Source organism: Mustelus asterias, chromosome 4, assembly GCF_964213995.1.
Source record: "Mustelus asterias chromosome 4, sMusAst1.hap1.1, whole genome shotgun sequence".
NCBI classification, from domain to species: Eukaryota; Metazoa; Chordata; class Chondrichthyes; order Carcharhiniformes; family Triakidae; genus Mustelus; species Mustelus asterias.
The window spans coordinates 149430901-149456022 of NC_135804.1; the positions used below are offsets into that span (position 1 = coordinate 149430901).

Consider the following 25122-nt stretch of genomic DNA (forward strand, 5'->3'; position numbering starts at 1 on the left):
TGACTGTGATTTATTCGAACATAAAATATAGGAGCAGAAGTAGTCCATTCAACCCCTGAGCTTGTTCCATCATTCAATAAGATCATGGCTGGTCTGTTTGTGTTCTAAATCCACATTCCCATCCACCCCCGATAACCTTTGATTCGCTTGCCTAATAGGAATTTATCTACCTCTGCCTTACGAATGTCCAGTGATCCTGCTTCCATCACCTTCTGAGGCAGAGAGTTCCAAAGTTAAACAACCATCGAGAGAAAAAAGTTCTCCTTCTCTCTGTCTCAATAAGGAATGCCCCTGATTTTAAAAGTGTCCTCTCTGCCTGACTTACCAACAAGAGGAAACATCCTATCAATGTCCACCTTGTCAATACCGTCCAGTCATGTACTAAAAGACTTCAGTCAAGTCATCTCTCACTCTTCTAAACTCTAGTGGAAACAAGCCCAGCCTTCCTAGCCTTTCCTCATAAGACAATCCTTTCATTCTAGCTATCAATCTCGTAAACTCTCTCTGCATTGCCTGCCAAACATTTACATCCTTAAACAAGAGATGCAGTCTCACCAACTCCCGAGACAACTGAAGCATAACATCCTTACTTTTATGTTCAATTCCTCTCATAACAAAGGATAGCATTCCATTAGCCTTCTTGATTACTTGTTGCACCGGCTTACTATGTTTTTGTGACTCATGTACTCATTGTGCATCTCACAATCCTGCACTTGTTCTCTATCTATGTAACACTCTGTCTTTTTATTCTTCCTGCCAAAGTGAACAACTTCACACTTTCCCACATTATGCTCCATCTGCCAGGTTTTTGCCCACTCACCAAACCTATCTGTATCCATCTCCAAACTCTGTATGTCTTAGAAACATAGAAAAACTACAGCACAAAACAGGTCCTTCGGCCCCACAAGTTGTGTCGAACATATCCCTACCTTTTAGGCCTACCTATAACCCACCATCCTATTAAGTCCCATGTACTCATCCAGGAGTCTCTTAAAAGACCCTATTGAGTTTGCCTCCACCACCACTGACAGCAGCCGATTCCACTCGCCCACCACCCTCTGTGTGAAAAACTTCCCCCGAACATTTCCCCTGTACCTACCCCCCAGCACCTTAAACCTGTGTCCTCTTGTAGCAGCCATTTCCACCCTGGGAAAAAGCCTCTGAGAGTCCACCCGATCTATGCCTCTCAACATCTTATATACCTCTATTAGGTCTCTTCTCATCCTACGTCTCTCCAAGGAGAAAAGACCAAACTCCCTCAGCCTATCCTCATAAGGCATGCCACTCAATCCAGGCAACATCCTTGTAAATCTCCTCTGCACCCTTTCAATCTTTTCCACATCCTTCCTGTAATGAGGTGACCAGAACTGAGCACAGTACTCCAAGTGGGGTCTGACAAGGGTCTTATATAGCTGCATCATTATCCCCGGACTCCTAAACTCAAACCCGCGATTGATAAAGGCCAGCACACCATACGCCTTGTTAACCACCTCCTCCCACCTGCGGGGCCGATTTTAGAGTCCTATGGACCCGGACGCCAAGGTCCTTCTGATCCTCTACAGTACTAAGAGTCTCTCCCTTTATATTGTACTCCTTCATCCCATTTGACCTGCCAAAATGGACCACTACGCATTTATCTGGGTTGAAGTCCATCTGCCACTTCTCCGCCCAGTCTTGCATCCTATCTATGTCCCTCTGTAACTTCTGACATCCCTCCAGACTATCCACAACCCCACCAACCTTCGTGTCATCGGCAAACTTACCAACCCATCCCTCCACTTCCTCATCCAGGTCATTTATGAAAATGACAAACAGCAAGGGTCCCAGAACAGATCCCTGGGGCACACCACTGGTGACTGACCTCCATTTAGAAAAAGACCCATCTATACCCACTCTCTGCCTCCTTTGGGCAAGCCAGTTCTGGATCCACAGGGCAGCAGCCCCTTGGATCCCATGCCCTCTCACTTTTTCTATAAGCCTTGCATGGGGGACCTTATCAAATGCCTTGCTAAAATCCATACAAACCACATCTACCGCCTTCCCTTCGTCAATGTGTTTAGTCACATTTCGAAGAACTCCACCAGGCTCGTAAGGCACGATCTGCCTTTGACAAAACCATGCTGAGTATTCTTGAGCATACTAAACCTCTCTAAATGCTCATAAATCTTGTCCCTCAGGATCTTCTCCATCAGCTTACCAACCACTGAGGTTAGACTCACCGGTCGGTAATTTCCTGGGCTATCCCTATTCCCCTTCTTGAAAATAGGAACCACATCCACAATCCTCCAATCCTCCGGCACCTCTCCCGTCTCCATCGACGACGCAAAGATCATCACCAGGGGCTCTGCAATCTCTTACCTCGCCTCTCACAGTAACCTGGGGTACATCCCATCCGGACCCGGCGACTTATCTATCTTGATGCCATTCAAAGATTCCAGCACAACATCTTTCTTAAAGTCCACATACTCAATCTTTTCAGTCCACCGCAAGCCCGCAGTACAAGCACCCAGGTCCTTCTCCTCTGTGAAAACCGAGGCAAAATACTCATTAAACACCTCTGCCATTTCTACTGGTTCCGTACAGACTTTCCTGCCTTCACCTCTTATAGGCCCTATTCCTTCACATCTCATCCTTTTACTCCTCACATATTTATAGAACGCCTTAGGGTTTTCCTTAATCCTACCTTCCCGGGCCTTCTCTTGACCCCTTCTGGCTCTCCTAACTTCTTTCTTTAGTCCCTTCCTACAAGCTGTACACTCATCTAGATCCCTATCTTCGCCAAGCTCTCTGAACCTTTTGTATGCTTTCCTTTTCTTCGCGACTAGGTCCCGCACAGCTTTCGTGCACCACGGTTCCTTTAACCTACCAACATCTCCCTGTCTGCTCGGAACGTTGTCCTGTAGAACTCTAGATAGACATTCCTTGAAAAACTGCCACCTCTCTTCAGTACATTTCCCCGAGAATACCTCCTTCCAATTTACTCCTCTAATTTGCTGCCTTATGTCTTCATATTTCCCCTTACTCCATATAAACGCTTTCCTAGCTTGCCTAATCCTCTCTTTTTCCAATGCAAGCATAAAGGAGATAGAGTTATGATCGCTATCCCCAAGATGTTCTTCCACTGAGAGATCTGACACCTGTCCAGGTTCATTGGTCAGTATCAGATCAAGTACAGCCTCTCTTCTTGTAGGCTTGTCCACATGCTGTGTCAGGAAACTCTCCTGAACACACCTAACGAACTCCTTCCCATCCAATCCCCTTACCCTAGGGATATTCCAATCTATGTTTGGGAAATTAAAGTCTCCCATCACAACAACTCTGCTATTATTGCAACTCTCCAGGATCTGTTTCCCTATCTACTCCTCCACCTCCCTGTCACTATTGGGCGGCCTCTAAAAAACTCCCAGCAAAGTGATCGACCCCTTCCCACTCCGAACTTCCACCCACAGAGACTCTGTGGACAATCCCTCCACAGCATACACCTTCTCTACAACTGTGACACTATCCCTGATCAGCAGCGCCACTCCACCCCTTCTCTTGCCTCCCTCCCTGTCCTTCCTGAAACATCTGAATCCCGGCACCTGGAGTGTCCAGTCCTGTCCCTGAGACATCCAAGTCTCCGTAATGGCCACCACATCACACTTCCAGGCATTGATTCACGCTCTGAGCTCATCCCCTTTATTCACTATACTCCTGGCATTAAAGTAAACACATCTCAATCCTTTGGTCTGAGCTCTCCCCTTCTCTATCCCCTGTCCATCCTCCCTCATGCACTGTCTATAACCCTTCTCTGTTTGCGAGCTAACTTCCTCGCTCCCAGTCACCTCGTCTTGATTCCCTCCCCCCAACCTATCTAGTTTAAACTCGTGTGTCGTCTTCACAACATACTTCCCTATCATCGTGTTGGCTGCAAATTTAGCTAATATGCTTTTGTTCCCCTAATATAAGTCATTGGCGTAAATTGTAAAAACATGGGGCCCCTGTAAAGACCCCCGTAGGACCCCATTAGTCACATCCTGTCAATCAGACAAAGACACATTGATGCATACTCTGTTTACTGCCAGCCAGCCAATCTTCGATCCACACTAACAAGTTACCCCATACACCTTGAGATATTATTTTTTGCAAAAATCTTTTACGTGGCACCTTATCGAATGCCTTCTGGAAACCCAACTACAGCACATCTACAGGCTCCCCTATATCCACAGCACATGTTACTCCTTCAAAGAACTCTAGTAAATTGGTTAAACATGATTTCCCATTCATAAAAACATGCTGCCTCTTACCTTGAACTTGACTAAGTGTCCAACTACAACTTGTTTAATGCTCAATTCTAACACATTCCCCATGACAGATGGCCTCCTTCTGCATTGTAAGGATTCTATGTTTTCTACCACATATTTACCTTTCTAATTTTATGTACCGTATGGCAATTTGATAATGGCTCAGCTAATAACCCAGAGATCTTTTGAGGTTCTGATTTTGAATTCGGTGCCCAGCTCCTCATACCCTCTGTATGGAACATCTTTCCTGGTTCCACCTGTTCTTGTTTCCTACATGGACCATTACCACTGAATCCACCCCCTCACCACTGCAAGTTCCTGTCCAGCCCTGAGCAGATGCCCGAACGCTGGCACTGGGTAGGCAGCACAGCCATTTGGACTCTGGTTCTTTACTGTAGAGAACAGTGTCAATGCCCCCTGACTATACCGTCCCCTACTACCATCACATTCCTTTTTGCTCCCCTCACTTGAATAGCTTCCTGTACCATGATCAGTTTGCTCATGCACCCTGCAGCCACGCACTCATACAAACAAGCTGAGAAAACTTCAAATCTTTTGGACAAATGCAGAGTGTTGCACTCCTGCCCTCTCGGACCCCTTACCTGAATCACTCACTCTCTGCTGTTCCTGACCACTGACCAGATAGAAGACCCTAGCCCAAGTGGTGTGACTGTCTCCTGGTACAAAGCATCCTGTTAACTCCCTCCCTGATGTGTTGCGGTGTCTGCAGCTCAGCCTCTCCAGCTCAATGACTCTGAGCGAAAGCTCCTCAGGCCGCAAACACTTACTGCAGACGTGTTTGCCCAGGAGCTCCCACATGCTGCATCCTTGATATATCACCTGTCCTGCCATCTGCAAAGTGCTTTAACTATATTTCTTCAATTATTTACCTATTTATGGTGCTTTTACATATTTTATTAAACCATCAATTTGTGCCCTGGTGACTGTAGCATCACTCTCAGCATTCTATGATTCCTGCTGACAGTAATACTCCACTGCTTGTGATTCCTGCTGACAGTAATACTCCACTGCCTGTGATTCCTGCTGACAGTAATACTCCACTGCCTGTGATTCCTGCTGACAGTAATACTCCACTGCCTGTGATTCCTGCTGACAGTAATACTCCACTGCCTGTGATTCCTACTAACAGTAATACTCCACTGCCTGTGATTCCTGCTGACAGTAATACTCCACTGCCTGTGATTCCTGCTGACAGTAATACTCCACTGCCTGTGATTCCTGAAAACTGTAGAGTCTCTGGGCCCTATTTTACCATTTGGAGTCTAAGGGCCGGATCCGGGCGTAATGCAGATCCGAGCCCGGAATCCTCTTTGCAGCGCGCCCATACGCTTTTTGCCGGCTCCAGTCCGATCCGCAGAGTGGGCGGGGCTTAGCGCTGCCGGAACGATCGGAGGGGGGGGAGGATGGACTTGGGAGAATCTTGCAAACTGAAAATAATGTAACATCTTCTTTGTGCTGCCTAATTATCTATGGGAAAGGTAATTGAACTAGTGTCCTCGTGAGCAATTAGTGACCTGGAAGATAATGTCAAAACTATAATCGCAGGAGCTAAAAACCTGACAGTCAAAAATTTGGGAAAATATTTCAAAATATATATCCCCCCATCCATACTTTGAAATATTTTCCCAAATTTTTGACTGTCAGGTTTTTAGTTCCTGCGATTATAATTTTGACATTATCTTCCAAAGGGAATTCCTCTAATTCTGTGCAATGTTCAGATGAAAACAAGATGAAAGAAAGGATCCAAGGCTGCTCCCGAGGCAGAGTAGCTGCACCCAACGTTGCCCATGCAAATCACATTCATAAGTAGGGGCACATCTGCCATGGAATGTGAGAGAAGAGTTGCCAATACAAACTTCTTTTCACTATGGTTGATTTCCCAGATTTAGTAATCTCCTTGAATCTTATTTCCAACCAAGTTCCACCACGGGGACAATTCTTCCAAGTTCACCACATGACTCTGAACATTTGAGCACCTGGCTCATGGCTACAGGGACATCAACAATCCAGTTACAGATCACAAATGTATCATACAGGTCACTAATTGCTCGCTAGGACACTAGTTTAATTACCTTTCCCATAGATAATTAGGCAGCACAAAGAAGATGCTACATTATTTTCAGTTTGCAAGATTCTCCCAAGTCCATCCTTCCCCCCCGATCCTCTCCCCCCCCTCCCCAGCCAGAGATCCATCTGAGCCCGGCCCCCTCCTCCAGCGGATGCCAGCGGAAGGCCAGGAAGGTGCTGCAGGCTCTCGAAGTACTGCAGGTCAGAAGGATGGTGGAGGGAGACCAGCAATCGAGGTAGGTTGGGGGTGTGCTCTGCCGAGGGGGGCCTGCCTCCCAGGGGGGTACGATCCCGGTGGGGGGGGGGGGGTAGGGGGGGAAAGGAGGGGGGGGAGGGGGGTTCTGCCGGGGGAGCCGGCCTGCCTCCCAGGGCGGTCTGATGCGGGGGGGTGGGGTCTGCCGGGGTGGTTAGCGGGGGGGGGTCTGCGAAGGATGGTCGAGGAGGATGGGCTTCGGAGGTTCCCCTGCAGAATAGAAATCCGCTTCCGATTTTTATTCTGCAGGTCACTTACAGCGCGGATCTGGAATGGACCAGAAGACAGTAAAGTGGGATTTGGCGGTAGGGTTGGGCGCGCGGTTCATTAAGTCGATTTAAATGCATGCGAATGCATTTAAATCGTCGGGCCACCCGATTCGGGCGCGGACCGGATCCGCGCCCGAATCGAGTATCGGTAAAGCCGCGATCTGCTCGGATTCGGGTGCAGATCGCGTTAAAGGCCCGACGCCCGACTTTACCGCGATTTCGCGCACGGTGTTTTGTAAAATAGGGCCCTCTGTTTGCTGTCTGTCTTTCCTGGCGACTGTAGTGTTCCTGTCTTCTATAGTCAGTCTCTCTGCAAAATGTGTTCTCTGTCAACTGTAGTGCCTCACAATTATACATTATTCTGAAGACATTAAGCTTCACAATCCAAACTGAATCTGTATTTCTAGATCAGATCATCATCCAGATACCAATCCTAATATTTTGGTGGCCTGATTCTGATCATATTTTGTTTTAATTTCACAGAACCCTATAGTAAGGTGCTGGCATTAAGAAACACACTGCTGGGGCAGGGAACTGGCAGGTACAATCAATCTTCAATGATTCATGTGCAAGATTAAAATTCTTACCTAAAAGACTAGTTCTTGAATTTTGTTAAACTGTTATTAACCTTCAAAGAGAACTGTGGAAAAATAGCATGCTATGTGAGATAATGTCATATGATGCAACTCTGGAAGCTCTGAATCCAAGCTGAACCTTGGGAAATAGACAAGTGGCTGCTTTCCTCTTTTTCTCTCTGTTCATTGATTAGTTCAATGTAATCATAAATACAATAAAAGCAAATGTGCCATTATCTGTGTGGATGAATCATAAGAACATAAGAACATAAGAAATAGGAGCAGGAGTAGGCCATCTAGCCCCTCGAGCCTGCCCCGCCATTCAAATAGATCATGGCTGATCTGATAGTGGTTTAGTTCCACTTACCCGCCCACTCCCCATAACCCTTAATTCCCTTATTGATCAGAAATCTATCTACCTGTGACTTAAACATATTTAACGAGGTAGCCTCCACTGCTTCAATGGGCAGAGAATTCCAGAGATTCACTACCCTCTGGGAGAAGAAGTTCCTCCTCAATTCTGTCCTAAACTGACTCCCCCTTATTTTGAGGCTGTGTCCTCTAGTTCTTGTTTCCTTTCTAAGTGGAAAGAATCTCTCTGCCTCTACCCTGTCGAGCCCCTCCATTATCTTATATGTCTCTATAAGATCTCCCCTCAGCTTCTAAACTCCAACGAGTACAGGCATTGGGGCGAGGGTAGCCGGAAAATCCCACCCGAGGTCCGTGCATGATCCGTGTCCTGCCTGCTACGATTCCCGTGGCGAGCAGGACAGGAAAATTCTACCGCAGATATTTTTTATTCAGTTCAAATTCCACCATCTGCCTTGGTGGGATTTGAACCCGGGGCCCCAGAACATTAGCTGAGTCTCTGGATTGACAGTGCCACCTTAATGCCTCTAGGCCATTGCTTTCCTGAGTGAGCCTGACCTTGTCTTGACTCCTGTAAATGCACTCATTGTACAAGTTGCAAATCAGAGTGGAAACTCTGACTAATTTTCCACGGACTGCGAGCTGATGAGATCGGAGCTGAATTCTGCTACGGGTTTTACTGCTTTACCTGTCACATATCACAGATACTTAGTTTGAAATTCGGGAACATAATGAGTTCCTGAAGACATTTTGTTTTAGTCCGATAATACACACTGGCATTCCCTAATTTATCTCCTTCAAAATTTTAATTATTTTGGCTGTTCCTTACATATTTGCCTCCTCACATCATCATTCTCCAATTAAGAGGCAGGTGACAGCTCATTTATTTCAAATGCTTCCAACAAAGCAATTTGTGAGTTTGGCATCGCAACATGTGGCCTGATTTAATTCCCTCTTCACATTTTTACCTCCTCTTGAATTTCAATGTCTGCCCTTCCTCATGCACCATTTCAGCAAGCAGTTTCGCAAATCGGGAAGTCACAACATGTAACTAATTAGAATCATAGAAACCCTACAGTGCAGAAGGAGGCCATTTGGCCCATCGTGTCTGCGCCAACCACAATCCCACCCAGGCCCTATTCCCATAACCCCACATATATACCCTGCTAATCCCCTGACACTAAGGGTTAATTTAGCATGGCAAATCAATCTAACCTGCACATCTTTGGACTGTGGGAGGAAACCCACGCAAACACGAGGAGAATGTGCTGACTCCACACAGATGGTGACCCGAGGCCTGAATTGAACCTGGCTCCCTAGCTCTGTGAGGCAGCAGTGCTAACCACTGTGCCACCTGCCGCCCCATTGTCAATTGTCTAATTTTCAAAGATTAAGTGGCGTTTTCAGCTCGGGAAAATCTCCTGGACAACATCCATCCTTACATCAACATCACCAAAACAAATAAAGGAGGGGATTCTCTGGACCTGCTGGCTATGGGTGGGAACCCGATAAGTATTTAAATTCACTAGTTTACATATAATTAGCGGGCTTGATGCCTAATTCAATTCCTTCCCAATATTCATCCACCTCCCCAGAGGGATCTGCACCGGGTGGGGTTTGGTCCAGATCTTCACATGCATGGACCTGGCGTGTTGGACCCCAAGAGTCGAGGAAGCACCACCAACCCGTCATCAGTGAGAGGCACCCTCCCCCCACACCACGCAGATATTAGATTGACCTGGCCCAAAGTTCCACTCAGACCCCCTTCCCCCTCAGATCTCCCTGCCACCCCACCCCCACTCAGACCATAAGGAGACAGGAAATCTGTCCTGCAGAATGGAATGCTGCAATGATTTAAAAGGCTGCCCAGTGACCGGGGGCATGGAGATTAAAGTGACCTGGTCACTTCAGAATTTGCACAGCTGACAGGCAGGAATGCAGATGTTGAGATGGGCCGAATGGCCTCCTTCTGCACTGTAGGGTTTCTATGATTTCTATGATCACAGAGTTGCCTGAAATCACCATGCCAAGAGTGATCTTCAGGTCTGCCAGGGCAAGAAGGGACAGTCCAGCCACGAGATGTAATAATTTGTAGGTTGGGGATGACTGCTGGGTTCCATATGACCATAATTTAAAATTTCAGTGTAAAATCTCAGTGTAAATTTGGGAGTGTGCCTTTGCAAACTGTTCCTGTCGATGCCATTTGACAGCTCAATTGACGCACTGAGCCTTGATTCCAACCCAGTGATGGTAAAGCATGCAGATTGCTTCATTTAACATACGAGAGGAACAAGAAAGGAATGTTCAGACAACCATTGACTGGAGTGACAGATACAGAATAAGGTGAGACTCAATAGAGACTGACAGAGTGAAGGATTAGAGGCAAGAGATTAAAAATGAAGGCTGTGAATAGAATGGTATTGGAGACAAGTTCTGATTCTTGGTGAGAATTTGCATTTATGTGAGTTGATTTTATGTGATTTCTCTGTAATACTGACTGGTCAGCGAACGTGGCAGTGTTAGTTTTGGTGTGGGGTGGGGGGGAGGGGCGGGGGGAAAGAGGCGGGGGGGGGGGGGTGGGGGGGTCACCACTTCTATTTTAGTGGGGCCTATTTCAGGGTGCGAGATTCGTGTGTCCTTTAAAATTGGCGGCCCGGTCTCTGAATGGCGAAGCTGACCAGCGGGTTGCTCAGGACGCATAAACTAACATCTTTCTGGTAAGTGAATTCTACACTCCTGTTTACCCGCCGGCGTGGGCACTTAAACTGCAATTCTCCCAAATTGGGCCTAAAGGCTTGTTTATGTCATTGATGTTTGAGAGAACTTGTGGTCTGCAAATGGGCTGCTTTTTTATTTGTGTTCACATCCAAGATAACAGCGACCATTCATGAAGATGTGAAAGGTGCTAACTAATTGCAATTTTTCTCTCTAACACTTGTTGGCGCAGGGCAGCAGTACACTCAATCTCTTTAAACGTATTAGCTAATTATTATGTTGTGAAGAGTGATTAGAATTAACTTACTGCAATGAGCTGGTAAGAGTTGTTCATCATGGCAATCAGCATGTTGAGCAAGACGACCAAGGAGATGACATTGTAAGTTCCAAACATGGTGGCTCCGACAAACTCTGTGAATTCATGACGAGCTTTCACGTTAGTGACGTACAAATTCAACAGACCGAAAACTGACCAGAATAGCGATTGTAACGTCTCAAATAATCTGCAATAAAAGACAGATATATGACAATATAATCACCTCCAATACAGAGAAATGGCAGCATCAGTTGAACCAAGGGCCACATTCCTGATAAGTGGTCTAACATATAACATTCAGATTTGACTTCTAATTTGTGATTCACTGCCAATGGATTTCACAAACTCAATAACTCTTCTTGGAAAACCATAAAAAGTTAAGGCACATTGTTTGGTTAGATAGCTGAAGATTTTACTCTGTGTCTGACTGAGGAATTGTGGCAGATGCTGATTCTGGGTGCTAAAAAAAGGCAATAGGCTTACCACTGATGCTGGGAAGTCATGTCATTTTAGAATCCCTTTCCAAAACTTTACCATAAAAACTCAACACAAGAACTAACGCAATGTTTAACATTGATTTTGTGTTGATCTCACTTGAAACAATTGGGAAATCAGGTCGTTCACAGGAGGATACAACAACTCTCGACGATGGTATCAATTAAGGTTGCTGTCACAGTATTTGCAAATAGTTGTTATGAAGCTGCATTCTACATTGCATGATATGTGATGAATTAAACAACTTGGATACCTCCCAAATATATTCATAGAATCATAGAAACTCTACAGTACAGAAAGAGGTCATTTGGCCCATCGCGTGTGCACCAACAACAATCCCACCCAGGCCCTATCCCCGTAACCCACTTTTTTTTACCCTGCTAATCCCCCTGTCACTGAGGGGCAATTTAGCATGGCCAATCCACCTAACCTGCACATCTTTGGACTATGGAAAAAAACCGAAGCACCCGGAGGAAACACACGCACACACGGGGAGAATGTGCAGACTCCACACAGACAGTCACTCGAGGCTGGAATTTAACCCGGGGCCTTGGTGCTGTGAGGCAGCAGTGTTAACCACTGCTGCCACCCCCAGCAATCTGGGCTTCCAGATGTGGTAATTAAGCTCTTTGCCACTAGGTTGCAGGTTTGCATCCATAGCAGGATATTTATAAGAGTTCTATTATGGTCTACAATAAGAGAAAAACTTTGCAGATTTGTTACTTGATCAAAGAAACTGTAATAAAGTCATTAACACCTTCAATCTACATCAACCGGTAATTGTAAACAAAAAACTTCCACATCGAAGAATCACATTCTGGCCGTGTTTTGGCAGGGCAGGCGATCGATCATCTGATTACATCTCTTGTGTCCCAAATAGTTTTTCATTGTCCTTGCAAATTCTTTCCCAATGCACCTATTACATTCACTGCAGGAGTAATAATTCTCTTTGGTTCTTCTTTCAGAGTGAAGTGTATGGGGCTCAGTTGTGGACAAAATGTAGAACTAAATCATAGCTGAAACCTAGTGCTACCAGGTATCAGCAATTTGTCAAAATAGCTGAGATTACCAATAAAAAATATTTAACAGTGTGTCAGAGGCTCAGCTCGCACCATAACTCCAAATCCAAACCATGATAAAAGTATCCTTCATTAAACTAATCTGGCCAACCTCAACCTATTTCACATGGAGCATCACACACAGCATCAAATCACCTCTAACTGTATTAGTTATCATTAAACTAACAATCAGATCAGGAAGGACATTTGGCCCATTTAGCTCAGCCTTTTATCTAACAGAAATATGATGTGAGAAAGGGAAAAATGTTGAACCGTTGAAGTAGGGATGCTCTTCTGAGATTGGAAGAGAGGATTATTTTGCATGTAACCACACTCTACCTGACCTGGAGTGCTCATCGCTGATACTGAGTACCTGAATTGTGCATAGAGTCATAGAGGTTTACAGCATGGAAACAGGCCCTTCGGCCCAACTTGTCCATGCCGCCCTTTCTTTTTTAAAACCCCAAAGCTAATCCCAATTGCCCGCATTTGGCCCATATCCCTCTATACCCATCGTACCCATGTAACTATCTAAATGCTTTTTAAAAGACACAATGGTACCCGCCTCTACTACTACCTCTGGCAGCTTGTTCCAGACACTCACCACCCTCTGTGTGAAAAAATTGCCCCTCTGGACACTTTTGTATCTCTCCCCTCTCACCTTAAACCTATGCTCTCTAGTTTTAGACTCCCCTACCTTTGGGTGCAGTTCTAATTATCCCTCTTCTTCATAGAAGCAACATTTACAGCAATGTAAAGGGGGAGAAATTCATATTCATAGCACTGTCTTGATTGATGAAGAATGCCACACATCCCAAGGTGGGCAGAAAAACAGAAGTACAGAGTGAGAGATTGGGAATTGTTTATGATCAAAGGGACCTGGGTGTCCTTTTTCATAAGCCATTGAAAGATAACATGCAACTGCAATAAGAAATTAATAAGGCAAATGATGTGTTGGCCTTTATAACAAGAGGATTTGAGTACAGGAGTAAAGGAATATTGCTGCAGTTGTATAGAGCCTTGGAGAAACCACATCTGGAGTACTGGGTGCAGTTTTGGTCCCTTTACCCAAGGACGGATATGCTTGCCATAGAGGAAGTGCAATGAAGGTTCACCAGACTGCTTCCTGGGATTGTACTATGAGGAGAGATTGAGATGTCTGGGCTTGTGTTCTCTCAAGTTTAGAAGAATGAGATGTGATCTCATTGAAACATACAAACTTCTTACAAAGCTCGACAAGGTAGATGGAGAAAGGATGTTTCCCCGGCTGGGGTCTAGAACCAGGCGGCATAGTCTTAGAATAAGAGGTAAGGACTGAGAAAAGGAAGAATTTGTTCACTTGCAGGATGGTGAAACTTTGGAATTCTGTACCCCAGAGGGCTGTGGAGGCTCCGTCATTGAGTATGTTCAAGATAGAGATCGATAGATTTCTATATATTAAAGATATCAAGAAATAATGGGGGTAATGCGGGAAAGTGGAATTCCAGGTGGGAGATCAGCAATTACCTACTTGAATGGCTTTGAAGGGGCTGAATGGTTTACTTCTATGGTCCTATGTTTATTAATGTGTATTTGGAAGAGAATTCAATTTAGATGGGCAAGCCAGGCCTCCCCTATGGATGACTACAGAATCGCCAAGCAGATCTTCTATGGGGTACTGTCTCATGGCAAACTAAATCAAGGTGGTCAAACAAAACAAGACAACCCTAAAAAAAGAGTGTTACAAACTTCTGCATTGCAAACCATCTCTCTTGGGGAAAAAAACTTGCAACATCCAACATGACCGGAGGAAGGTCATTGGTGGCACAACTGAGGAAGTTCCCAAGCATTAACAACGACAATATGAACTGCCTGTTCTGTGGACATACACACCAATCTCACATTGGACTCTTCTGTACAGGAGACAATGAAGTCACTTCCAGTTTGGATGTACTTGAATGTGGAGGAGTCCACCATCAGCAGGAAGAGAACACAAAAATAAGAGAGGAAAGTCCTGGAACAAGAATAAGACTGGATGAAAGTTTACACATCACGCTAATTTAGGATATTGTACATTGATACTGAGCTTGCTTTTGCCAGGCAATGGTCAATAACATCATTCAACATGGTGTCGTTGGAGCAGATACTCCCAAGATAACAGAACTTTGTTCTGAACTGGGTTGAGGTGTGTTGTTAATTTTGACTTGAGGGTCTTAAGAGTTTCTGACCAGGGGCAGGTTGTTGCAACATCTCTGTCTCTTTCAGACTTACTTAAGGCCAAAGCATTCTGAAGCTTGAGCAAAGTGGTTACCGAATGGTTAGATGTCATCCAGTGTGTGCTATAGGAGCATAGTCACTGGCAGACAAGAGTAGCTGTTCTGTGATCTTTGTGTGAGCCTAGAGCTTTTCAAAATCAGCATTTGCAGACTCACCCACAGGCTTTGAAGAAAGGGTGGCATGGTAGCACAGTGGTTAGCACTGCTGCCCCACAGTGCCAAGAACCTGGGTTCAATTCTGGCCTCAGGTCATTGTCTGTGTGGAGTCTGCACATTCTCCCCGTGTCTGCGTGGGCTTCCTCTGGGTGCTCCAGTTTCCTCCCACGGTCCAAATATGTGCGGGCTAGGTTGATTGGCCATGCTAAATTGACCCTAGTGTCAGGGGGTTAGCAGGGTAAATATGTGGGGTTACAGGAATAGGGCTTGGGATGGATTGTGGTCGGTGCAGACTCGATGGGCCGAATGGCCTCCTTCTGCACTGTAGGGATTCTGTGTATTCTATGAAAGCATGGAGTTTGTCTCAAAACAAAGGTCAAAGCCTACCCTATAGTGGCTCTCACATCACTGCTCCATGACAGAGGATTGGATAACTTACCAGCAACACATAATGCAAGGAGATGACTTCCACCTTCACTGCTTAAGATCTTTCGCAAACATGTAGCAAGACAAATATCCTTCACACTGAAGTTAATGCAAGGTCTGCATACTGGGTATCAAATGTATGCTCATTAGGGTTCAGTCTTGCTGAGTTGACCATACAGAAGATTTCCCTATACCAAAGGCAGGGTGGTACACCCAGCTGAGGATGGAGAACTGCACCACAGGGCACCCCAAACTCAGATACAAAGCCAATTTCAGAGCCCGTGAGTTGGGCCCTACTGAATGGGGAAAAAAACCTTGCTCAGATCCAAACGGACAAGTCTCTGTCACTATCTGAGTGCATATCTTTTGAGGACAAGTGAGCATGCCATATAGCCTGTGTCTTCATCCCACCCCTCCAACAGTCACTGCATATATAATATTTGCAATCGGATCTACAAATCAAGATTTGATTTAACATCACATGAGAGACACAATCAACCTAGATGGTGGACGATTGGTCTCCTTGCTAACACTCATCTGTCAAACATTGAGGGAATCCACCATCACATAGATAAGAGTTACAGAAATGTTGGCAAAAAAAGAATGCAGGCAATTAGCTAAATTTTAGGTTCGAGATACTCAGTGCCAAAGTCCATCTTCTCGACTGTTTCTTCATTTTTTTGTAAATAAACTTATATTGATTGCTGTTTTTGGAAATTATTACAATTCATATTCATTCTACCCAGAATATTTTGTGCGTCTGAACACATAACATGACTGGAAAAGACTTTGAGCCTGTATTCCTTAAAATGTGCAATTTAAGATTTGCTGAGAAATTGGCTATTTTCTGTTTGTTTAATTTTTGCAGGGTGACCATTTAATGGGATCACTTCAAATAGAAGTTGTTTTTCATCACATTCTTTTAGCTCCGACAGCAGGAAGAAGCTCATGTGGAGTTTCTAAGCTGCAGATTCAATGTAACTCTATGTATTTCAGCTCCTTAGTGCAGCTTTATTTTATATATATATATTATATACACACACAAAGGCTTCACAGGAACAGCATTAGAAGCATAGCAAGGAAGATCATTGAACTGATAATTCAATATCAAGGAGCTCGCCAGCTGGCCAGCTAATTTATCCAGCATATAGCTGAAAGAGGTTTCCAATTTAATCTCTCCTCTGTGTTAAATTAGCTGATTACAAGCAAAGTGGCAGTAGATGCTAATATTGGTATTAATATCTCTGTTTGCACAGGATAAGGAAACAGCCAAGTTTCCCACTCCAGATTGACATACGTGACCCATGTTGAAAAGTACATGATCGTACATGTTACATGTAAACACAGAAAGATGCATGACCATTTGGCCCAACGTGTCTATGTCAGCCTAAAAAGAGAGATCCAGCCTAATACCACCTTCCAGCTCTTGCTCCGTAGCCTGGTAGGTCACAGCGAGTGCATAGGCAAGTAGTTATTTAAAATGGGGTGAGGCTTATGCCTGAGGACTGTACCCCTCCCCCCACCTCCAGAATTGTACCGTAGCAAGAGTCAGTGCCCTCAGGAAAACGTGAGGAGAAAATAAAACTGGAGGGAGCATCTGTTTAGTTTCTTTGAATGAGCTATCCAATTAATCCAATTAGTCCCATTGCTCTGCACATTCCCCAGCAAATACTACCTTTTCAAGTTTTAACCAATTGGCTTCAGAATGCAAGATGCAATTATGCAAATTTAGTTATCAACAACTGATGAATCACTTGATGTTCTTAACTGGAGAAATGCTTGAGTAAGTGCATCTTTCATGAGGGGAAATGTTACATTTCAGATTTGGAGGCTGTGAAATTTCTCCAGTACACAATTCCAGTGATTGCTCTGGAATTTAGTCTCCTTCTGTGCTATTTGATTCCAAGATTCAATATTCCTTTGATTATTTTGTTCATGAGAGGTGAACATCACTAGCAAGGCCCAGCATTTGTTGCCCATTCTTTATTGTGCTTGAGAAGTTAGTGGTGAGCCACCTCTTGAACTGCTGCAGTCCATGTGGTGCAGGTACACCCACAGTGCTATTAGGGAGGGAATTCCAGGCTTTTGACCCAGTGTCAGTGACAGGACTGCAATATTGTTCCAAGGTTGGATCGTGTATGACACGGAGACGTTGTTCCTGCGTGTCCTCGGACAATCCAGTAGTTTCCTTATAAAAGCAAATGACTGCGGATGCTGGAATCTGAAACCAAAGGAGAAAGTGCTGGAAAATCTCAGCAGGTCTGGCAGCATCTGTAAGGAGAGAAAAGAGCTGACATTTCAAGTCCAAATGACCCTTTGTCAAAGCTGACAAAGTGTCATCTGGACGCTCCACAAGCGACAACTGGTTAAAAGTTACCAAAACAGCAATGAATTCCACTGAAGGGAACAAATACTACAGTGGATAATGTTTCTGAACTAGAGATCTAGAGGTCTGGAAGAATGAGTTCAAATCCCACCACTGCAAATAAACAACAATACAGTTCATTTTCAGCAAGTTGAGTAGTCTAGATCAGTTGGTTAAAAAAGAACTCGGAAACTTCTCTCAGGCAGGTCACCCTCCTGTCATCATCGCAAAAACATTGAAAAGGTGATTTATTCTTTCTCCCATTCTTCTGTTTTGATTCTGCCAGCTTAGAACTGTAAATTGTAGCTATAATTTGTTGATCATTGTACAATTATGTAAAGGAACAAAAAAAATCCAATGTAGCACTAAAATTCCTGCCAATTGAAGGTTTGTTTAGCGAAGAACCCGGGGCAGCTGAATTTGAGCTGCTCTGTCAAAAAAACAAAATTCCGCTCGCAGCATGAATTTCTCCAAATTGCAACCAGATAATGGCCTATGTCCCAAATTTAAATTAACATAGAACAATCCCACTCAATGCAAAACAGAAAACACTGGCCAAAACACTGGCCAAAATCTCCACATCAAAACCTGTTTTACAGTCATTACGTTTCTTGTTAGGCTACAATCGTGCTCTCGGTGAAATGTGACAGTGGGCTGACTGATTATAATTACATTTCTTACTGCATTCTGGAAATCCTGACATGACAACTCTGCGCATCTGGGTCTGCAACAGCAGAAAACAGAAAGCCTCATCAATCCTGTTGAATACTTTCGTAATACATTTAGTTGTTCAGTCCTGTTGCTGCTGTGTTAATTATTCACTTCAACATACTCAGATTGTGATTGTTTCTTTTCACACTCTAGCTGAAGCTGAAACTTTTACCTTAGTGATAAATAGGACTGACAAAAAACCATAACAGCATTTTAGTGGGAGCACCACATCCATGTTCTCCTTAAAATGAATCAAAGAGGAAACGGATTTCAGAGGTCAATATATTCCCAAGCTTTCCTTCATCCTTAAAGACAATCTAGAAACTAATACATGAGGTAAATGTTTCAACAACTGTGCCTTTTTTAATGATACACTGTCATCCAGATTGTCTATTGGGACCTATTATTGGCCATTGGCAAGACAGTACATGGTTGCCACCTGCCTAAATGCTAATGTACAGAACTCAGCTGATTTTGGAGAGTCAGTTTATCTCAATAGGATGTGATTTGAATTGACTTATTATTGTCATATGTATTGGGATACAGTGAAAAGTATTGTTTCTTGTGCGCTATACAACGCTATATGTGTGACACAGTGGTTAGCACAGCGCCAGGGACCCAGGTTCAATTCCACCCTTGGCTAACTGTCTGTGTGGAGTTTGCACGTTCTCCCCGTGTCAGTGTGGGTTTCCTCCGGTGCTCTGGTTTCCTCCCACAGTCCAAAGATGTGCAGGTTAGGTTGATTGGCCATGCTGAATTGATCCTAGTGTCAGGGAGATCAGCAGGTAAATGTGTGGGGTTACGGGAATAGGCCTGGGTGGGATGTGGTCGGTACAGACTCGATGGGCCAAATGGTCTCCTTCTATACTGTAGGGATTCTATGATTTTATGAAAACATACCATTCATAAAGTACATAGGGGAGAAGGAAAGGATAGGGTGCAGAATATAGTGTTACAGTTACAGGTAGGGTGAAGAGAAAGATCAGCTTAATATATGATTGGACCATTCAAAAGTCTGATGACAGCAGGGAAGAGGCTGTTCTAGAGTTGGTTGGTACATGTTTTCAGATTTTTCTATCTTTTCTCCATTGGAAGAGTTTGGAAGAGAGGATGTCCGGGGTTCGTGGGATCCATGATTATGCTGGCTGCTTTCCTGAGGCAGTGGGAAGCGTAGATGGAGTCAATGGATGGGAGGCTGGTTTGTGTGATGGACTGGGCTTCATTCACAACCTTTTGTAGTTTGTTGCAGGTCTTGGTCAGAGCAGGAACCATACTTTGGGACTTTGCCCGAGTGGGGAAGTAAATCTAGAAGGAATTTAATGCTCCTACTAACATTTAAATCTGACCTAAACACTTGCTTTTGTCAAATTCTCTCAATCTCAAATTGCAGCATGGAAATTAATTGTCATTTGTCACTATGAAAATACAATACCCTTCAATGAATCAGCTGAGTAATATAGAACAGGAACACTCTTCGCGGAGTCAACTGACCTCAACCAGTCGGTGATAAAAAGCACTGTAATCAGCTACAGTATTCTTGGGATAGGAAGGTAAAATTGACCAGTGTTCCCACTCCTGACTGCTATCCAGTGAGCCTTGCTAGAATTATACATCTGTCTGAAATTAGATAACTCACTGTGATGCTGCAGTTAAAAAGTGGATCAACACTTGATTCTCCAGACGCAATGACTGAAATGGTTGTTTATGCCAGACAGCAGCTGGCTCTCATGAAACCAACACTCAGAAAGTGATAAAAGTAAATTACTGCAGATGCTGCAATCTGAAATTTGGAGAGGGTACTGAAAAGATTTACCAGGATGTTGCCTGGTATGGAGGGCATTAGCTATGAGGAGAGGTAGAAGAAACTTGGTTTGCTCTCACTGGAACAATGGAGGTTGAGGGGAGACCTGATAGAAGTCTACAAGATTATGAGTGGTGTGGAAAGAGTGGCTAGTCAGAAACTTTTTCCCAGGGTGGAAGAGTCAATTACTAGGGGGCACAGGTTTAAGGTGCGAGGGGCAAAGTTTAAAGGAGATGTACAAGGCAAGTTTTTTTAAACAGAGAGTAGTGGGTGCCTGGAACTCATTGCCAGGGGAGGTAGTGGAAGCAGATACGATAGTGAGTTTTAAGGAGCATCTTGACAAATACATAAATAGGATGGGAACGGAGGGATACAGTCCCCGGAAGGGTAGGGAATTTTAGTTCAGTCGGGCAGCATGGTCGGTGCAGGCTTGGAGGGCCGAAGGGCCTGTTCCTGTGTATAATTTTATTTGTTGTTTGTTCAGAAAATGCTGGAAAATCTCAGCAGGCCTGACAGCATCTGAGTATGGATGACTTTTCGTCAGAAAGTGATGTCAGCTTTAAGAGAGGAAAGGAGGGTATCAGATGAAAAAAAAAGATCTTCAAGACATTTCTCTGGTGTCATCGCCATTTTCTTATTTTAAGATTGAAAGTCCTTTGTCTGATGTCAAACCCTCTAATCTAAAAGTGAGACCTTAGCGAGTGTTATAAATGGTTATAATCCATGAATGACACTAACATCTACTTGATGCTGATAATCATAGAACCAAATGACGAATTGGAAATAGATCAGAAATATCAAAAAGTATTAGTGAGGAATAAGCAACCATTGAAATTTAGCACCCTCTTCAATTCGCTCAAAGCAGCAATACATGAAAGTAGCACAAACCAACCAGTCAAATCATCTCCTCGCAATCTTTTCAGACACCATTTTCTTCTTCACACGAGTGTATCAACCACATAGAGAATTTGTAACATAAAACATAAAAATATGACAAAATTCCGAAAAGGATTGTGAAACCCGTCCATGAAATCGGTTGTTTAATTTTAGAAATGCCTGTGCACATTCTCCCCCATTTATGCTTGCACCAAAGTCGGGAATGTAAGGCTTGAGTTAGATATTGGACCTGACCCTTGTGTGTTGAGGATTCCTAACTGCCGTGGATGAGTCTTGGATTGGAGGAGTTTTGGTTTTCGCTATGCTCCTCCAATAATCAGTGCATCACAACAACTCAGAGCACATGAGGTGCTCGCTATAGGGTTGGTTTAGCTCAGTTGGCTGGACAGCTGGTTAATGATGCGAAGCAACGCCAACAGCGTGGGTTCAATTCCTGTACCGGCTGAGATTTTTCACGAAGGCCCCACCTGAGGTGTGGTGACCCTCAGGTTAAATCATCACCAGTCATTACGGCGACACAGTGGTTAGCACCGTGCCAGGGACCCGAGTTCAATTCCGGCCTCGGGTCACTGTCTGCGTGGAGTTTGCATACTCTCCCCATGGGTCTGCATGGGTTTCCTCCGGTTTCCTCTATGGTCCAAAGATGTGTGTGTTTGATGGATTGGACATACTAAATTGCCTCTTAGTATCAGCGGGACTAGCCAGGGTAAATGGGGTTTTGAGGATAAGGCCTGGGTGGGATTGTGGTTGGTGCAGACTCGATGGGCCGAATGGCCTCCTTCTGCACTGCTGGGATTCAATGATTCTATGACAAACATATAGGAAAGGAGTGGGGAATTGTAGCTCTTCTGGGCTAATTATATGTAAGCTTGTGAGATGCATAATTTGAATTGTAGCTTTTACTGTGCAGTGGGGATTCTATGGATTTTCCATCAAAGTTAGAAAAGACAAGTGGAGAACCCCTACAGAAATCTCTCCCTTAATGCACAGTGCAAGCAGCATGAACATTTAGAGAAAGAAATCAAAGCGTTAAAAAACTGTAGCATTTCGCACACATTTAAGTAAAACTAGTGAGGTATTGATATCATACGAGATGAGAATTTTTTTTAGCATGAGCAAAGGAAACGAATGTTTCTGATGAGGCCACTCTGATACTGAACCAGGACATTGTGGCCAGAATCCCATCAATCGTCAAAGACCAGACCATTAGGGGTGATCCCATTTTGAGGGCATAAGTCACTGGATGCTCATCAGTGGCAGAAACCTCCTGGACAGTGCTTCAATTAGAGCTACATATCCATCGTGGGGAGGAAAAGTAACTTTAAAAACAGTATAAATGTCATTGGGGGGGTGAGGGGGGGTGGGGGGAGGAAAAGGTTTGGAGAATGCACTCTCTAGTGTATTTGCTGAGTACAGCAGCACAGCCGTTATGCTATTGGGCTGGTAATGCAAAGGCCAAGACTACTAATCTGACCATGTGAGTTCAAACCACACCCTGGCAGATTGTAAATTGAATTCAGTTCATTAAATACATCTGCGATAAAAAGCCGGCTACCACAAAGATTGTAGCAAAAACCCAACTGGTTCACCGATGTCCGTGAGGGAAGGAAATCGGCTGTCCTGGCCTGGTCTGGCCAAGGCATGAATGTGGTTGACTCTTAACTGCCCTATGAAATGGCCTAGGAAACCACTAAGGCAGCTCACCACCAATTCTCAAGGGTAACTAAAGGCTAGACAAGGCATGATTGTTTTGTTAGCAAGGCCCATATCTGGCGAATGAATTAGAAACAAAAGACAACTGAGTTTTGGATGTAGGACATCAAATTAATAATGTAAATAATCGGAAGAGGTTTTGTGAAGGAGATATTTTACTGTTGCAAATTGCTAAATAAACAATGTTACAAATATAAGCTTTATAGCTTAGTTTTTTATTTGGTTTTGGTTATGTTATATATTGCTTCAGTTAATTTGCTGGTTTACGATATAAGGGGAATTGCTATCATACTTTGTTTACAACAGGATCCATGATAAACATCAAAAATACATTCAAGGCCCAGGTGGTCTCTGAGCTGTGCTGTGTTATATTTATTAGAATAAAATAAAAATGTTCAAAAAAAGCAAGTCACCTGAATGGACAGAAAAAAATGTATATAAAATAACATTAGGCTACCTGTACCTAGAAATGTTTTAAAGGTTATTTGATGATCATATTCGCTTTACCAGTTATAAATCTTTAATAAGTGGACTTACGTTGAGAATGCATTGTTTTGCTTCTCACACCGTATTCCTTTGCAATGATTGGGCTCCTCAGAAGCGCTGGTCTCATAGTAAAAGTACAGCTGATTCAGTCCATTTGCAAATGCGAGCAGCACCAGGCAATAAATGAAGAGGAACTTGAGAATGTCAAGGAGCATGCGGCCCAGCGAAATCTGTAGTGGTCCCAGGTGAGAGTTCGCAGTGAAAAGCGAGATCAAACGAAGGGAGCTGAAGATATTGGCTATTGCAAACAGGGCTTCTGCAATCAGCGTTGGGTGCCACATTTCCCACTCCTCACGAGGGCGTGAGCCATTGTACTTTAAAACAAAGCAACAGGTTAGGGCTGGAAAATCTAATTGACTGTCTGGATGAATTCAGCATTTAACAAGCAATACACTGCTTCCTAATTCTAAGATTGGAGATCCCGTTAAGTTTTGGAAAGTAAAGGCACCTCACACTTCTCTCCCACCTCGCTGGTCTGGAGAGGAAAGTCAGATGTTTCATTCCTTTTGAGTTTATCCTCAACTTGTAGCAACATAAATAGCAAACTTGTACATCCCTTATCAGCCAAACTGCCTCACAGCCAATGTGATTGGCTATAAAATGGACTTATCGTAGAATCCCTACAGTGCAGAATGAGGCTATTCGGCCCATCGAGCCTCCACTGACTACAATCCCACCCAAGCCCTAACCCCGCAACTCCATGTATTTACCCTGCTACTCCCCCTGACACTAAGGGCCAATTTAGCACGGACAATCCACCTAACCCGCATATAGAACATAGAACAGTACAGCACAGAACAGGCCCTTCGGCCCACGATGTTGTGCCGAGCTTTATCTGAAACCAAGATCAAGCTATCCCGCTCCCTATCATCCTGGTGTGCTCCATGTGCCTATCCAATAACCGCTTAAATGTTCCTAAAATGTCTGACTCCACTATCACTGCAGGCAGTCCATTCCACACCCCAACCACTCTCTTGGAGTGTCCCACATATCTTTGGAGTGTGAGAGGAAACTGGAGCCCCTGGAGAAAACCCACACGGACACAAGGAGAATGTGCAAACTCCACACACACAGTCACCTGAGGCCGGAATTGAACCCAGATTCCTAGTGCTGTGATGTAGCAGTGCTAACCACTGTGCTACTATGCCACCCCATGTTAGCCCATGGAATTTCACCCAGGGAACTTGAGCCTTCCTTCTGTGAAATGTAGTTTTGTTCGATGTGCTCTTTTCACCAGCATTTCCCCATTCTGCCACCCAGCATGCTTGTACTCCAGCCCGAAGGATGGGGCTGTTGGATTCATGCCCGTGTCTAAATTTGCTATCAACGTCAATTCAACAGCAAGAGCTACCACAGAGAAACACTAGCCATGTTAAGTGCACTTACATTCCAAATTCAATTTCATTTCTCAAACCGACTGCCTCATTTAACAGCCCTAAAGAGAAATGATAAAACCTACTGATAGAAGATCAGTAGCAGCTAAAACTGGACTAAAGCCATCGAGCGGTCCAATGTTCTTCCACTGAAGCTATCAAACTGCTTTTGGAACCGGTGGCTATAATACCCAAAGGCCGCTAATCTCTTGCTGTACTTCTGACTAACAAAGAAAAAAACAACAAAATAGGAGAAATACAATTCATTGTAACAAAAGCTCTGAAAAAGACATGCTTTCTTTTTTGAATGTGAAAACTTATTGATGTGACACTAATGAGGTGAAACAAGCCTGCTCTTGTGTCAGCAGCCAATTGATGGTACTGTACTGGTTAGGGATTCTTGCTGCAAAATTTAGTTTTGTAGTACCTGATTGTCGGGTATGCACCTATTTTGCCAC

The 25122-nt window shown here is 44.2% G+C and overlaps 1 protein-coding gene across 1 annotated transcript in view; it reads right to left on the bottom strand.

The window, feature by feature from the left end:
- The window catches only part of LOC144493070 (short transient receptor potential channel 5-like), a 124353-nt gene that overhangs the window by 15332 nt on the left and 83899 nt on the right, over window positions 1–25122 (bottom strand). The window contains exons 6-7 of the mRNA XM_078211941.1: window positions 23283–23605; window positions 10860–11055 (exon numbers count right to left, since the gene is read on the bottom strand). Of these exons, the coding sequence (XP_078068067.1) occupies window positions 10860–11055; window positions 23283–23605 (519 nt within the window). The remainder of the gene's footprint in view (window positions 1–10859; window positions 11056–23282; window positions 23606–25122) is intronic.